At 33.8% G+C, this 17,547-nt stretch overlaps 1 protein-coding gene across 1 annotated transcript; it reads right to left on the bottom strand.

Moving 5' to 3' along the window:
- Nucleotides 1-665: 665 nt before the first annotated feature.
- LOC131644518 (CLIP-associated protein-like) lies at nucleotides 666-16,443 on the bottom strand. Its single transcript, XM_058915039.1, has 21 exons — nucleotides 15,863-16,443; nucleotides 13,500-13,655; nucleotides 13,337-13,399; nucleotides 12,683-12,751; nucleotides 11,964-12,132; nucleotides 11,193-11,354; nucleotides 10,455-10,552; nucleotides 8,657-8,731; nucleotides 8,507-8,575; nucleotides 8,339-8,424; nucleotides 8,150-8,267; nucleotides 7,095-7,193; nucleotides 6,659-7,016; nucleotides 4,746-6,514; nucleotides 4,475-4,576; nucleotides 4,059-4,163; nucleotides 3,842-3,916; nucleotides 3,694-3,762; nucleotides 3,474-3,542; nucleotides 1,906-2,007; nucleotides 666-1,160 (listed from the first exon to the last, which is right to left on the bottom strand). Exons 1-21 carry the CDS (start codon nucleotides 16,193-16,195, stop codon nucleotides 999-1,001), a joined length of 4,308 nt encoding a protein of 1,435 aa, XP_058771022.1. The 5' UTR covers nucleotides 16,196-16,443; the 3' UTR covers nucleotides 666-998.
- Nucleotides 16,444-17,547: the final 1,104 nt, after the last annotated feature.

The following is a 17,547-nucleotide window of genomic DNA, read 5'->3' as shown; positions in this document are numbered from 1 at the left end:
ATATATATATATATATATATATATATATATATATATATATATATATATATATATATATATATATATATATATATATATATATATATATATATATATATATATATATATATTGCAAAAATAGTCACTCAATAACCCATAAATTTTGTGGATTGAGTGTGAATTTACTTATAATATTCAGTTATTTTAAATGGAATTTCATTTTTAAAAACTGTATTCACCCAATAACTCGACCCAATCTATTTTTTTGGGCCGGTTTGGGTGGATTTTACTGAATTTATTGGGTTTACCCAGCCCATATACATCACTAGTGTTTCATTTGGCAATATTGAATAGTTTCGGAGCTTTGATATGTTTGTTTTCCTTCAAATTTTTGTATCGTTGAATGTGTATGGTTTATCTTTGCATTTCCCATTAAATCTCACTGGCACTCGTTATGAATCAATTGGTAATATACTTCATCATCTCAATATAAACTTTTATTGGCAAATATCTTCTCAAATCTGGGAATCTAATACATTGGTACAGTAAATGTGATGTTAATTATCAATTTATTTATATTATCAAAAAACTAGACGCAACATTATTTCATCTTAAAACTTGACAGCAATAAATGGAAAGTTTAATATAACTTCACAACTTTAAGAATTTGATGTGCTATGATGACGAATGAAAAGGAGCAAATCTTGCATATTTTTCTTTTCATTTTCTTCATAAAATAAAAAAATAAAAATATATAGCCTTTGCCAAATCCTCACCATATAATTCAACCAATAATGTTGACTCGATGTAAATTACAATTTGTGCACCGTATTCCACAACCAACAATCTCCAAATCTGACGTTCATCCTCAAGAAAACGGGAAGACAAAAAATGACACACCGGCGAGATAGGAAACCACAAAAAACCCACCAAAAATTTGCATGCACACAATGTACAAAATACACAAAATTGGATAAGAATATATCCAAAACCCACAAATGTACTCCCCAGTGAACCTGCTAATCGTTAGCAGCATCAATTGATTTTCCTGTCCTTGCATGTGAGATACGATTTGCATAAATGGTAACCAACTTCAACTGTGTGCTGTTAAGCCCTTCCAAATATGGCAAGAATGCTTTCCCAAGCAAGATATAAATATCCACTAGACAGAAAACAACAGTCTGTTCCATCCACCATTAACATAAAATGAGAATAATTTAAGAGGCCAATAACAAATGGAGAAAAAGGATATGCAATAAACATTCCAACAACTATACAGAGAAAAATAAAAACCCTCTCATAAGAATTATTTCATACAAAGCTGGAAACATTTATCATCCTTGTATAAAAATTGATGTTGACAAAGTAATATGTTTAATAGGTACTCGTTGATTAGTGAAAAGCAAAGAGAGTTGGAAGTGGAAATCTTACCGTCCAACCTTGGGAGATTCGAGGGGTTTGAAAAAAAGGAAAGAATTGAAAGATGTGAGTGGAGAGGGTTTTGCGGGGTTTATTTTTATTCATAATACAAAAGTCCCCCTAGTTTGCAATTTTGATAACCTATGTTAAGAGTTCCATGTCGGATAATATATGGCTTGAACATGTCCTTAACTGGGAACAATCCTCACCTTACAAACCGGTCGGTTTTGGAGGGTTGAGTTAGGCCCAACCCAAATTCTAACAACCTATACTACAAAATATTAATATTTCAATTAAGTGCCAAATATGCCTCGAGCATCTAAAGTGTGTTCAGTTCGGCATTTGAAATCCTCAAGCCATGCTACTACAACAAACTTTTGCTCAAACTATAGTTGCAAAATCATACACACCACTAACCTCCAGTTGGAAAAATTTATCAGAAACAAAATTAAATGTGTTAAGTGGACGGCCATTAAATAATGGATGCAAGCAAAATACCCCAAGTACCTTACGAATATCCGCACTCTGGTTTCCAAAAGCTTCAAACAATGCGGGCAGAAATGAGGGTAACTGAGCCATCAATTCCTCCTGAGAGAGCCGCCCCACAATCTGAAGGGAATAATATTCAGTTAAACATGAATAAAACATTTAGGCAAATTTATATATGAACAAAAATTTGTAACTTCATATGTGGTAAGGTTAAAACATGATACAAATCCGGAACTGTTGGAAATAAGCACATATAAAATACAAAATAGTAAAAGCAAATTTCTGTTAGGATATAGAATATAGGATCACTAAAGTAGCTAAGAGTTAGTTAAGAGAAGTTAGTTAGATAATAGAAGTTAGTTAGTTGATTAGTTTGTTACGTGATTGTTACAAGTTGTTATTTTGGTTATATTTAGAAAGTCTTTAAATAGCCCTAAATTTGCTAAGTGCTAGTTAAAATACCAATTTAAATCATAAACCCCGCGATTTTGCAACTACGCCTACCCTCAGCAATTAAGAGTTCATAATCTAATTTTGGTGGAATCTTCCTTGTTAGTCTTTGAATCGTATAACTATTTCTCTTGTTTGAGACTTATGAGTTATGAGTTTGCATGACTTTCTTATTGACTTATGCTATTATGCAGCTATGCTCATGAATGAATTTAAATTTATATAAGTATTTGAAATGTGATTTAAGGATTTAATTATCTTATTTGAGAGCTATGCTTAGGAATTTAAAGTTACGTCATTATTTCAAGTTATTTAAGGTTTTTTGTCTTACTATGGATATTTTATATGCGTACATGTGAATTTATACATATATATGAGTTTAATGAATTTTGTATAATCTTATCTTACGACTAGGGTTACGATTTATGATTTTACTTTCCTTTCCTATTTTGTGAAAAATCTCAATTTTAACTATCAGTGTAGCTATGCTCATGAATGAATTTAAATTTATATAAGTATTTGAAATGTGATTTAAGGATTTAATTATCTTATTTGTGAGCTATGCTTATGAATTTAAAGTTACATTAGTATTTCAAGTTATTTAAGGTTTTTTGTCTTACCAAGGATATTTTATATGCATACATGTGAACTTTTACGCATATATGAGTAATGAATTTTGTATAATCTTACGACTAGTGTTACAATTTATGATTTTACTTTCCTTTCCGATTTTGTGAAAAGTCTCGATTTTAACTATCAGTGTGGGGGTGGGGGGGTAGCTTTAGGAATAATTGAGTTTTGGGACTTAATCCAGTATGAAAGGAGAGTGCTCCTTTGTACTTTTGTATCTTCTCTTTCAATCTCTCTCTACATAAATAAGTAATCCTTCATTTATTTGTAATTTTTATTCATATGAACATGTCTTTACAACCATTATTCTAGGAATTGTTTTCTTGCTCAGAGAAAGGATCCTATCCTAACGGATTCATTCCTAGTTGTTAGCCCTTGTAGATTTAGCATCACATTCCAACAGCATTGAATACTGAGCAGATAATAAATATACACATGTAGACTGGCTAGTCAAACGACGTACTAAAATTACATAGAAGCATAACAGAAACATTTATGCACTTTACCTTAGTCAAGCAATTTATGCAAGTGACTAGAGTTTTCTCGTCCTCGGTAACCAGAAGAGGAATTATAACCTGAAAAAATTTCAGTTAATTTTTTTAAGTTGTTGATTATAACCTGAAAAAATTTCAGTTAATAATACAAACCTCTACTCCCTTTTTCAGTAATTTTCATTTTCAGAAAAGCAAAGAGGGCCAAAAAGTAGAAAACTTAAGAAATACGTACACTTAAGCATCTAAATGGATCATTCTGAGATAAAACAATTGTCAGGCAGTGCTCTGCTTCATTTGAAACCTGGAGAAAGGGTGAAAACTCCGACTTAAAAGAGAAAAAAAAATTGTGAACGAGTAGAACAGGGGGTTAAATCAGCTACCTTGGGAACAATATCCTTTGTAACATTAAGGAGCTTTTCAATTATAATCTCAACTGAATTTTCCATGGCATCTTTCTGGAAACAACAAACACAAAGATAAAACAATCTCTTAGCATAGCACAATATGCCCACAAGGGGAAAAATATGTACAACTGCAAGTACAGAAATGAGCAAGAGCATAATCTGAAGAAAACAATATGACAAACGGAGTAAGAACCTGGTTTTTAAGCATTTCAACTATCAATGAAAGAGCAAGCTCTCTGATTGAGGAATCTGAATCATCCAGCACCTCAAGCACAACAGTCAAAATCTGATTGAAGTACTGCAGGTACACCATGAAACAATCATCAAACCATGAAGAGAAATCCAACTATATGTCAATTTTTGTTTAACACAATGTATGCAAAACTTCTCTATTTATTGATCACACAACTCAGAAATATAAAAAACAGAAAAACCCACTATTATATGCAAATAGAAATTTGTTTTTGGGGAAGGTGTCTGAAAACTAAAGATAAATAACATTACATAATTTTAATATGAATAACTATCAAATCAAAAACATCGGTATGACAATAAGAAACGGCATTTGTGGGACAATAAGGAGAGAGGCACACATCAAATTCAACATGCCTGGATCCAAACAGAATGATCATTTTCTGCAGAAGCTTCAACTAACTGTAGAAGTGCAGTCCGCTTACTTGAAATAGTGCTTCCATCACCCCCACTGCATATCTACACAAACAAATGCTATATCCTTAGTCATGAGAAAATCAAAAGTACAACTATTAAAATAAACTTGAAATAATGCTTCCATCACCCCAATTGCATATCTACACAAACAAATGCTATATCCTTAGTCGTGAGAAAATCAAGAGTATAACTATTAAATTGCATAACTCACCATATGAAGAATTTGAGGAATGCTGAGTCCTATGTTTGTCATGCAGTTGCCCTTCATATCTTCAGCTGAGTGATGATTATGGTTCAATTCGGAAATATTTAAATGTTCTAATGACATCAGACCATTAACATTCACATCAGATGATATGCCTTCAAAGTTAATGCTACTATCCTCATATCCAAGTTGGTGGTCAGTTTGAAAGCCAAAGCTTTGATCCATTGACTTGACTGGGTAAGCAAGATCTTTGGTTTTTGAACCAACAATACTATTATCACAATTAGTTTGAGGATTATGATACAAATGTTCCTCTGTTTCATCAGAAGCTGGTTGGCCAAGACTGGCTATAATCAAGTTAGAATCTTGGGAACTCCATTTCCTGCCACCGTCACTATCTAGAGAACCGCCAGAATACCTCCCCATATAATGAGCTTTCCTAGACAAACCAGCATATCCCTCTTCAGAGGATGTTCCTACAACATCAGATGGATCATAGGAAGATTTAGTACGCCGCTCTTTCTTGTTCTGCAGATAGTTCATTAAGTCTACCTCAATGCGAGGGGTGCGCTGTTTAAGGGCTCGTCTCAAAGAATTTTGTTCATCAACGGATAAACTAAGAATAAAATTCAAAACTGCAGACGAATCAAAGTGGGAGTATACTGATATAATGCATGTAATAGCTGCTTCTTTAAGCTTTGTATTTTTATCATGAACCAATGGGGCTAACTTGGCAAGCCATAATTTTAGGATTCCAATATTAGCAGCACCTTCTGGATTCATTGTATGCTTGTTAAAGGAATTGATTGCAAACTCAATAACAGCCAATTTAGCTTTTGGGGACCTTTGTTCATCAAGAGATCGTAACAATGCAGGCAAGAGAGAATCTATACTGTACGTTTTACCAACAGCCTCCAAAGTCGTAGAGCATGCTTGCCTAACAAGCTCTTTGGGGTCAATTAAACGAGAAAACACATGGGGTAACATTCGTTCCATGTAACTCTCAAACGGCTTTCGGCATGTACGAATAATATCTGCAAGTGTGGAGAGAGCCGCCTGTGCAACTTTATGATGGGGGTCATCCAAGTGCTGAAAAAATAACTTCATTACTTTCTCAAAATTCTGAACTACTTCTTGAACTCCCTTTTGACCATGCTCCAATAACAAGTGAAGGTAATTAAAGGCAGAAATCCTGGCAGACCAGTCAGAACCAGAACTAAGTCCTTCGCTCAGAGCTTCATGAAGAGATGCCGGTCCATCTGTATAATTTGACATCTCTCCAATAGATAATTGACTATCATCAAGACTCCTTCTCCTGCCAGCAGACACGCGTGCAGTTACGTTCTTTCTCAATAGAGGCCTCTGAAAATTAGGCACATGACTATTCTGTGAATCCCTAAAGTTTCCATCTCTATAGAGGGTATCTGTATACTGCCTATCCACATTGGGGCTCGCATATCGCCTAGTCTCCCTGATATAACTGTTTTCATCAACAGAACTTCTTCCTTGTAATTTTTCAGTAGCTCTTTTATTTGTGTATGATGAAAAATCTGATGAAGGCTCAATACCGTTATTGCTATAATATGAAAACTTGTCAGAATCTTTGGAAGCTTGAATTTGGGTGATTATATTAGACAAACCCATACCACTGTTCCGGCTACTAGCTCTATTGACACCCAAACCAGATGATTCGGTTGTTGAAAGGATGGTCGGATGGTTAGAGGCTGAAACAGAAGCAGGGAATGGAGGATCACGAGATGAGGGCGGGTCAACTCCTGCACTAGGGGAAATAAGAGATAAATTTAGCCGCTCACAAAAAGTTTTAAAACAATAACGCTAACATCATCAACCATAGAATTGCAACAAGCATTAATAGTGAGGTAGAAATAAAATATCTAACACTTTAACTTATTTGGTACCTAGATCCAAACTTGAAGATCGCAGAGCAGATGAATTATGCTTATTTGACAAATCCAAACCTCTAAGCATGCTCTCAATAGCAGTGACCTTCTGTTTGCTTGCATGCAGTACACTTTCTAAACTACGTTCTGTACCTTTACCAAGTGACTTAGCTTGTGAAAGAAGAACACCAGAGGAGATAGAAGTCCCCGATGATAAACTAGAACTTCTGTCCATGGCAACAATAGCTGAAGTTCCATATCCAGTTAGATTAGCGGGATTTGATGCTTGATTAGTTGATGGGATTGGTGCACTTCTATCACGAATGGAAGGTGATGCATGGCGCCTATGTTTGCCTCCATCCTCTTCATTTATCAACTGCAATTCATATTCACTTCAAAAGATGACTTAAGCAACAAAATAAAAGAAGAGTAACAACTTCAAATAAACATATACCCTTTGAATAGAAGGGTCAAATGATGAAAATAGGCGACGGGAACGCTCAGGCCAAGTTTTTGCGAACATTCTGTAGCACATCCTTGCAGTCGACCGCACCTATAAAGTTTCACATTATGATCATTTTCATGCACACATTCCTTGGCACTGGCAATATGGTCCAGTGTGAAAAATGCCATGTCAAGATCCCAGCTAATATGCTGACAATTATATTTTAAACCAATAAAACTTTTTCTAGATGAAAGATCGCGTATTAAAATATAAAACAAACCGCATAATGCAAAAGAACTTTTAGAACACCGTATGTTACCAAGAACATTACACGCTGAAATAGAGTAATAAAACAATTACATCATTTACACACCTTTCCTCAAAGATACATAATAGAATTTGCATGTGAAATGATGAATTAGTATATGTAATCAAGTTAGATGATTTATGTTACTGATCCTGAGTCCAAAATGAACATGATGGCAGAGGAGGAGTGGTGGGATTTTCATAAAACACAACTCCCTCTTGATGAAACAAAAAATTATGTTAACCCCTTCCAATCAATGATGAAAAAAAACAGACCATAGGAATGTGATGGCAAAGCAGTAGTGAATTTTTCATAACACAACTCCCTCTTAGATACTGTTTTTTACTGAAATGTTGGTCAATTGATCTTTAGTCATTGAATTTGCAAAGGAGGAACGTAAAACAGAACAAACTTTTTGTAAACATTTGAATGACAGCTAATCAAAATATAAAATTCAATTCTATATGAGTTTTCTCATGCTGAGTTTCAGAGTTTTAATTATTCCCTACCATGCATGCATGCACAATAAGACACAACCAATAAATAACTTTGATTAACGATTTTCACAATTTCAGCATAAATGCTGCATGTCATGACATTATACAATGCACCACTTTCGTTTCCTACAACTTTCAATGTAACCGTAGTGTAATGGAAAAAGAATAGAGCAATGAAGAGTTTGTCAGCGTTGAAATATGACAATGATGTGCAATCTATATGTATCAAACATCAAATACCCTACACCTATATAAGCTACCTCGCTCATTGCATCTGAAACACAACACCTTATCATATCCTCGTATAAATCTGCTGATCGCTGTATTTCTGGTGCATCAGGCCAATGTTCTAGTATCAAAAGAGCATAATCACAACACCTACAATACAAATGATATTAGTTAAAACCACAACTTTCACGTATCTATCAGCAAGATTAAATAATTCATACCTTGCACGAAGTATTGCACTACGATCATTTTTAGCACAATCAACAATCCGAGGAAGCACACGAGCAACTTTGCAGTTGCGTAGCATCTGGAAATAGAGAACAAAGGTGAAAAAACAATGTTGCAACGGTACAAAATAACATAGAAAATCAATAAGCTTATTTCACTACCGTCTTTATGCAGTTATCTGCAGACTCTGCAATTACAAGCACAGTAATCACAACCAGCTTCAAAAGGACCTGATTATCAGATCAGGTATTAATTAAGATTACAAAACATTCAATACGTTGAATACATAGATAAAAAAAAATTGAACTTACTGGTATGAAAGTTTCAGCACATGCTTCAAAATCACCCAAGAGGTCTTTCGATAAAAAGCATAATAGATGGCATGCCTAGAACAAAGGGAATACCAAACAGAAAACATTCATGGACAGCAATGATATTTGGAGATTGATTATTCAAATTACAGTTTCATCCAAATTAATATTCCAATCTAAGCTAAACTGAAACTCGGTCAAACAAGTGAGTAAAAATAAAGAAATTGCAACTAATACTTCGGATGAACCTTTTTCAAGATATGCTAAAAGTAATTTGTTTTCTCAGGCTCTAGCTGAGAGGTTCAACGTTCTCTCAGGTCTGGTTGCACTGAAAATATTTTACATGTTCTCTCAGGTCTGGATGCACTAAAAACATTTTACATGTTCTCTCAAGTCTGGATGCACTGAAAACATTTTACATATACCTCATACGGCAGCTATTTATAGATTTAAAATACGTCTATTATGAGTTATGTTGCTGTTAATGATGCTCAAATGATATTTCTCTCTGCAGGCCATATAAGCCCCCCACCTAACTTTAATAAAAATCAAACTTGTTTATTCTGACATAACTAAGTCATGAAGATTTCTCCGTATAACAACAACAACAGCCCAGCCTTATCCACTAAGGGAAGTCTGCATTATGGATCAACTTCTGCCATAATGTTGTATCCAAGACCATGCTTCTATCCAAATTGTTAATCTCGAGATCTTTGTTAATAACTTCTTTTAAAAGTTTTTCTAGGTCTTCCCCTACCTCTAACTGTTTGACTCCTCTTCATGTGATCTACTCACCTTACCACAGAATCTACAGGTCATCTCTCTACATGCTCAAACCACCTAAGTCTATTTTCCACCATCTTTTTTACTATAGGTGCTACCCCAACACTCTCTAATATTGTCGTTTCTAATCTTATCCTGTCAAGCTTTACCACACATCCAACGCAACATCTTCATCTATGCTACACTTTATTCTCGTGTTGATTATTAACGGCCCAACATTTTATCTCGTACAACATTGCAGGTCTTACCCCAGTCCAATAAAATTTTCCCTTCAGCTTGAGTCACATAAAATTAAAATCTCTGAAATCCTCCATTTCAGTCACCCAACTGAAATTTGATGGTTTGCATTCTTTTATTTCTCCATCGTATTGTATTACGAACCTAAGATATTTAAATAGTGTGATTTGTGGGATGATATGGTATCCGACCTATGAAGCACGAACACCCCAAATACGACCCTGACACTGACACGGCGACACCGCTAATAATTTAAAAAAATCAATAAATTAAAATTTAAGACAAGCAAGCATACTGAGGGCAGGATGTCATCTATCCTTAACCAAAAATTTAAGTCGTTGGGTGAAAACCCAAGAAAGGATTTTTACTTTTATAGCATCTCAAACATTCCCATTTCATACAATAGAATTTGGGGGCTTGAAGCTAGCATATGGTACAAGCCAGAGTGGAATTTAAATGTGAAGTTTAAAAGAACCTTCAATTATTATTTGTTAACAAGAATAGGGATGGCAAGGATTGAATTCTAGAGTGGCTCTAATACCATTTTGTAACTGAACAAACTAGGCCTAACTCAGCCTACAGAGCTTGCTCGGTGGAGGACTGTGTCAGTCATGATTACCTAGCCAAAGTGGGATTTAAACATCTTTCATGAAAATAAAAGTGAAGTTTTGCTTAAAGAACTAAAAAGTAGGGGGACTCCAGCAATGAATATGCACCAACTGCCTAAAACAGGGCAGCAGAACAGAAGATATTTGAATCAAAGAAAATGTCCGAGCACCTGCTTCACAATGGTAGACCTTCGATCTGAGAGTTGTGTGCTTAAAGGTCCAACTAGCTGTTTTAGGATTCCAAAAAAACATGGATAATCAGCAGCTCCTGAAAAGAAGCATACCCAAAAGATGTTGAGCATTCATGCCACAAACAAACAAAAAATTCGTGTTGAATTTTTACATTTTGTTGAAAATTATAATTAAGAATTTGAAAAATTAAAACCACTAAAATAGATATTTTACATTTAAAATATAAAACAAAGTAGAGAAATTAAACAACGTGGAGAAATTAAACAAAGTATAAAACAATATATTATAGAACTTACACGTGTTAGGCTTTGATCACTTACTAATTTAAAATGCAACTAATCTATAAATGGACTCGCATTTAGTTGAATGGTGGCCCTCAATACCCACAGAATATGGCTTATGGCCCCAACCAGCAGCTACTTTACTTTTATATTTTTTAACAAAGGCAATTTCACTTCCATAACTCTTTGATGCAATAGTTCAATCAACAGACTTACATGTAAATCATTAACCATAAGCCTACAAGTAAAAACTTAAACCAAATACATCTAAGATAACCATAGACATCCTTCAAGTCAACCCCTGTTAAAGATATTCTTACAGTGATAAATGTCCTAACCTATTTAAACTAAAAAAAGGAGGAGGGCTTAAGATTGGATTTGAGCATATAAAATTTGTACATATACACTCCTGAAAAGAAGATGGGAAACACCAACCTCCCAAAACAAGACGTTCAATTCTCTGCAAGGCAGCAATTCGTATTGACCAGTCCTTCTCTGGTACAAGGGTAGATGAAATCTTCTCAATTTCCCTGATGAATTCCTTCTCTGAATACACCTTGATAGGTTCTATGGCTTTCTCACTGACATCACCTTCTCCTGGTCGTATTTAAAAATAAAATACATATTGGTAAAGCACCAGAATACATAGAAAATGTGGCTAACAAGGGAACCATAAGTGTAGATAGCATATTTGTCTGAAGAGGCACAGAATCAGAGCAATATATAATATGGACAAAACATCAAACGAATGACTTTGGAATGTTACATATACCTTTAATTATATCACTTTATCTTCCTTGAATCATTTTACTTCCACCACCAAAATTATTTAGATTTGAAAATTAACTTTTTTCACATTTTACACTTTATCTTCCTTAGGAACAGTTTTCAGTCTTAGCATATCTTAAATCATCTCTTAGGGTTAATTTCCATATCCCTTATAATTATTATTTGTTTCTGTCTCAATTGTACCCCCTTATTAATATTACTTTTGCAACAAAAAAAAAAAAGGTCCCAATTTAATGGGGTACAATTGGGACCAAAAAATAGCAAATGTAACAATTTCTAAGGGACGGAGGGAGTAACAATTAAAAACAAATAATAAGGCTAGTGGCCAATCACAATGACAGACAGAAAGAAAGAGATGGAAAATATATGAATTAGAAAAGATACTGTTGGAAATCCTTAAATTTCAAATATTCTAACCTCCAAAAAGTGATGTGCCCTTTGATGAACTTTTAGCCTTTGGACTACTTTTCTTGGGATTTACACTTGAAGGATTAATTTCACCAGGAATATTATAACCACTAGAAATACCATTTGAAGACTGGACTTTTGGTTGAATCCCCTCTAGCCTAGCATTAATATATTTCACCTGAAACCATTGTCATGCATTGCATAACTAACTAAAACTCACAGTAGTAAATGTGAAGTTTAAGAGAACCTTCAAAAATCCAACTACAGATGTAAAATATATATATATATATATATATATATATATATATATATATATATATATATATATATATATATATATATATATATATATATATATATATATATATATATATATATATATATATATATATATATATATATATAGGGAGCATATCAAGTGAGAGCATTTTTAAATGAGAGATGAGAGGAAGGAATATCAACCATTGAATTCATCAAGAGAGAGAATGTTACTACATTAATGAGGCTATTAATTTCTCTCTCTTGATGAATCCAATGGTTGATATTTCTTCCTCTCATCTCTCATTTAAAAATACTCACTTGATATGCTCCCTACATATATATATATATATATATATATATATATATATATATATATATATATATATATATATATATATATATATATATATATATATATGAATAAAATATTTAACAATAATGAAATCAATTTTTTGCTTAATGTTTACCAAAGAAGACGGGAGGTCATGACGCTGAAGTTCATCGCGAAACTGAGACCCAGCTTGTGCAAACATTTCCTGTAAAAAGAGGAAGTTAAAATACTCATCTTATTTTTAATCTTCAAAACACTATCCTCAACTACACATATATCATTACTCATTCAGACTATGCCTTTTGCATTATATCAATTATTAAAGCATAAATAAGCAAAATTGAATAAGTTGCACTAAAACATAACTAATTTTCCAAGAACTACATTACACCAATTCTTAAATTTAGAGCCATGCCAAGTTTACAAGTAAACAAGTTTCAAAAACATCTGCTGTGACTGTAAATTATAGTCTAGAATCCACATATGGCGTGAATCTGACATCAATCAGTCATACTGTCTAGGCCTCAACTTGAGTCACCTCCATTTTCCCATTCCTTTATATTCATATACAATAGTGTTTAATGATATTACCAGAAAAATCAGCATAAATATGTATATAAACATAAAAAGAGCTAAAAACTACACAATCCTTTCTACTTTATTTGGCTAAGAAAATGATTGATGTCATTATCTTTTTATGGGTAACTGGTATAAACTTAACAATGTAAGTAGTACTTAGCAAGTTCAAACTTCAAACTTCAAAAAATATATGATGATAAGACATGCTTACCTCAATGCACAAAATAGCTGCTTCCCTGACAACAGGATTTGGATCACTCAGCAATTGCAAAGTCTGTTATCAATCAATTTCTGAAGAGTTAGATCACATTCAAAAACTATATAACAAAAAAAATGGACATGTATTGTTTGTTTGTAAAAGCCAGAGAACATACAGGAGGAAGAATAGCCCGCTGGAGGGGTAGTTCAGTAGATGAGAATAGCCCAATTGCAGATGTCAAAGTTCGCGCAAACTCCTCTCTGACTCTCCAGTTTTTGCATGTCCAAGCAAAAGACCCTGCTCTTTCAACAATTATTGTAGGAGATGAAACCTGCAACAATAATAAAGTAACAACAATAATAAGAATAATAGAGTTGAAAAATGATAGGAAATTGAAGGGTGCCCATAAAGTGTTTTAAAATTGCAATAACAACAGGCCCGAGAGGACACGGGGATGGGCAATGCCATTGTAAAGAGCTTCAGACATTTATAATGTTTCTACTCTCTGTGTACTTGATGGATTCATTGATGCCAAAACTATACACAGAATCATTATAAATGCATTGAAGCTTTTTACCGTCAGGGAATGCAGATAATTGTATTCCAAAATAAACATTGAACATAGAATAAGGGCATATAATCAAACTTGGAATTTACAAACATCTGCAACGAAAAACTCAATGGCAACAACCCAATAACAGCGTGCGACACACATATAGCAAGGGTTGGCCCTAATAATTAGCTTCCAGCACAACTCGTATAAAGTATAAACATATCCCTGTCCGTACGACATTTTAGAAAAGGATACCATTCCTATAAAAGTTTATCGATAGGTACATAGTATATACTCATTTGTTTTAGGTTTTCTTTTAAATCATTTTGATGTGTTTAGTTATGCTTGTGTGTAAGCTTTTCTCAGAAATCCTTTTGTTGAAAAATGATTTTCATGCTGAAAATGAAATAGCTATTTTTATTAGCTTTAGAAGAAAATCATTTTTAATAGAAGAGAGAGAAAAGTATAGTTTATGGTGTTTATTTGTTCAACCATATTAATGAAAAACTGTTTTAACATGCATAGTTTTCAACTTGAATGCTTTTTCATTTATGGTTTATGCTTTTCTTGAAAGTCTAAAGAATAATATTCAAGTTATTTACATCAAAATCACTTTTATTTAATTTATAACAGACAGACCCATAGAGGGCACAAGCATAGGTCTCGTCTCGGTATATATGAATGATATTCATCATAAAAAATACTAACTACCAACATATCATTGAAATTCACTCTAACTAGTTACTAATGCTATATACCTGCCAGCAGGATTGAGAGTGATTTGGCATGCTTAATAAACGAATGGGTGAGTATTTTTAATTTACTTCACATCACCACTTTACAGCAGATGCAATTTACATCACTGCCTCACCATTTCTTCACCCATATTCAAATTTCCATTACTATATTTCGTGAATTGGTATATATTATATATGTATCCTAAAGGCTAAATTTATTTATCATATACCCTATGTTTTTAAATGAATGATGTATCGTAACAAATCCTCGCAGTAGATTCTAACCATGTAACAGTTAGCCGGCTTGAGAAAGTTTTGGCATAGCTAATAAACAAACAATTGAGTATTATTGATTTCATGTTAAGATTGTTGGTTGATCCAATCTACTAGAATCTCATGAAGCTTTACATACCACAGCATCAGACTAATAAAACAACACTAAAACAAAATGTGATGGGCAATGACCTATCAATGCATGACAAGACAAAGCCCAGAGAGTTCTTAAGGTTATAGTCAGAAATCTTATCAAAGATATTGTGACATATGATTTACAACTAGGAAACTTTTTAGGAGTCTATAACCATTTCTAACCAACCATGCACGTATATCCAAACCATTTTCGATCATCATCACTCAACCGATTTTTCATTTCCAAAAATCATATGACATCTAGCCTGGCACCAGTAAAACTCAAAATATCCACAGGAAAAACAAAAGAAACCACCAATCCAAGAAGAAAAGGTTTACGTATAAGTGCTACGATTTAAATACCACCAACCTTTCCTCCTGGACACTCAAAGCAGATTCTAAAGGCAGATTCTAAAGGCAGATTCCAAAGGTAGATTCCAAGAGTCTCTGCATCACTCAAACACTTGCTTTTCACTTTCCAATTGCAAATTCCAAGAGTATCACAAGAAGATGGAATTCTGAATCTAACATTCCCTTAATTTCTCTATAACATTGATAATAACTAACACATTTGAGGATGTGCAAGGCGGCCTACAGCACATAGCCTCATATTTTTTCATAATTAAACTATGGCAAAAAATCCTCCATACTTCACAGTTAATTTAAGGTTAAATATAGCCTCTTATAAAAAATTTCACAATTCAACTAAAGTTAACTTCTGATTCTTACATAGGGCCTCTCAAAAGTTTGAGACGACTCTGAACTAACATTGAGAAATTCGCATTCACAATTCCCTAAATCACAGCATGTAGATACAAATTACAACAAAAATGAATATACCTCCATGAGAGTGAGCAAAAGCCTTCTAGCCGCATCACGAACAGGCTGCTTAGCATCACCTAACCGATCAACGATAGCAGGAACAAGTGTATCAAAGTGAAGTTTAAAGTGATCGCCGGAGAGAACAGCAGCGGAAGCCAAAGCTTGAAGCGCGCCTTGAGAGACCCTAAAACTACTATCCTTCAAGAGATCCAAGCAACAATCGACGAGAGAAGAAACTTCGGTTGAACTGAGACTCTTTCTGGAAGCTTCTAGAACTTGGTGGAGTCGCTCCACGCCAGCCATCCTTTCCTTGCCGTCCTTGGCGCGTGCCAGTTCCAGTGCTTCCTCCATTGCGGCGGAGTTGGATCTGGTGCGACGTGGTTCAGATCTGGTTCAATTGTTTACCGATTTAGCACGGCATGGAAACGATTGCTGCAGTGTGAAATTTCGAACGCAAATGGGAATGAGGAAATGCACACGATGGAGTTAGAGTGAGGAAGTGAAGTGAAGAGAGAGAGAATTTAGTGGAGGCGTAAAATTTACTACTCGGATGAGAGAGAGAGAGAGAGAGAGAGAGAGAGAGAGAGAGAGAGAGAGAGAGAGAGAGAGAGAGAGAGAGAGAGAGAGAGAGAGGGGGCTAAAATAGAATGTGGAAAGAAAAGAAGTAGAACAGAGTGGGGGAGAAGATGAAGGGTGCACAGAAAAGAAAGTGATTTGAAAACAATATTTATGAGGTGGCGGTGGTTGTAAATTAACCAATACATGTGCTTCTAATCCTATTTCTAATCCAAATGGGGTGTTGCTTTAAAGTATTTTTTTAATTAAATAAGATTTTTGTCCCTACCAATTATATATTGTATGTTTTGTCCCATACAAAAATTAACATTTTTGTGTCCTTATAAACGAATTTCTTAATGAAATTGATTAGGATATAAAGTCAACATGTATTTTTGAGAAAAATTGTAAGTAGACATGTCTAGAACAATAAAACTTATCATGAAAAAATTAACTCAAAGTTTGATTTTTATATTGATTTCTTAAATTATTATTTAAATTTTTTTTAAAATTTATATTTAATTCAATATATTTTTGTGTGAACTTGCGGTGTGTATCACTTCAGCGGGTGATTTAACATTCATGTCACTCGTTGAAATTTGTTGGCGTGTGTTTTGATCATTGCATCTTTTTCGGATAGGCTTCTTCTTTAAGTGATGGGATTTATTTGCAAAAAAAACATTTCAATGTTCGGACAAGGCGAAGTGTATGTGGATAGCAAGAATGATGGTTAATTAAGTGATCATACATGGAATGAACCTCTTATTTATATATTGGTTGGACTTGTATATACTTTATGGAGTTATGGAGTTGCCAATTGCAATAAAATTTTAGATCATTAATAGGTAGACATAACTTTGTTACTAACTTTGATATATTTGTAATTATTAAATGGTTTGAATGTGTTCTATATAGCTTAGAATGTTCAGAGTGTATCGGTGCTTCTATAGGTCTAATTAATAGGTGTGTTAGTTTTTTAGATGACCTTAAGGTAAATTATTGTGATATGACATTCTTTACTATTAAGGTGACACCTTATATCATATGACTTTGTGTCTCAGTATTGAGCATGTTTTATTCTTTGAGAGGTGGACTTCTTTGGTAGATGATCTATAATATATTTAAGTTGGAATTTAAGTTGGACTGTT

The sequence above is a fragment of the Vicia villosa genome, linkage group LG1 (genome assembly GCF_029867415.1).
Source record: "Vicia villosa cultivar HV-30 ecotype Madison, WI linkage group LG1, Vvil1.0, whole genome shotgun sequence".
Lineage (NCBI taxonomy): Eukaryota > Viridiplantae > Streptophyta > Magnoliopsida > Fabales > Fabaceae > Vicia > Vicia villosa.
This window is presented reverse-complemented; position numbering and strand designations above follow the sequence as displayed.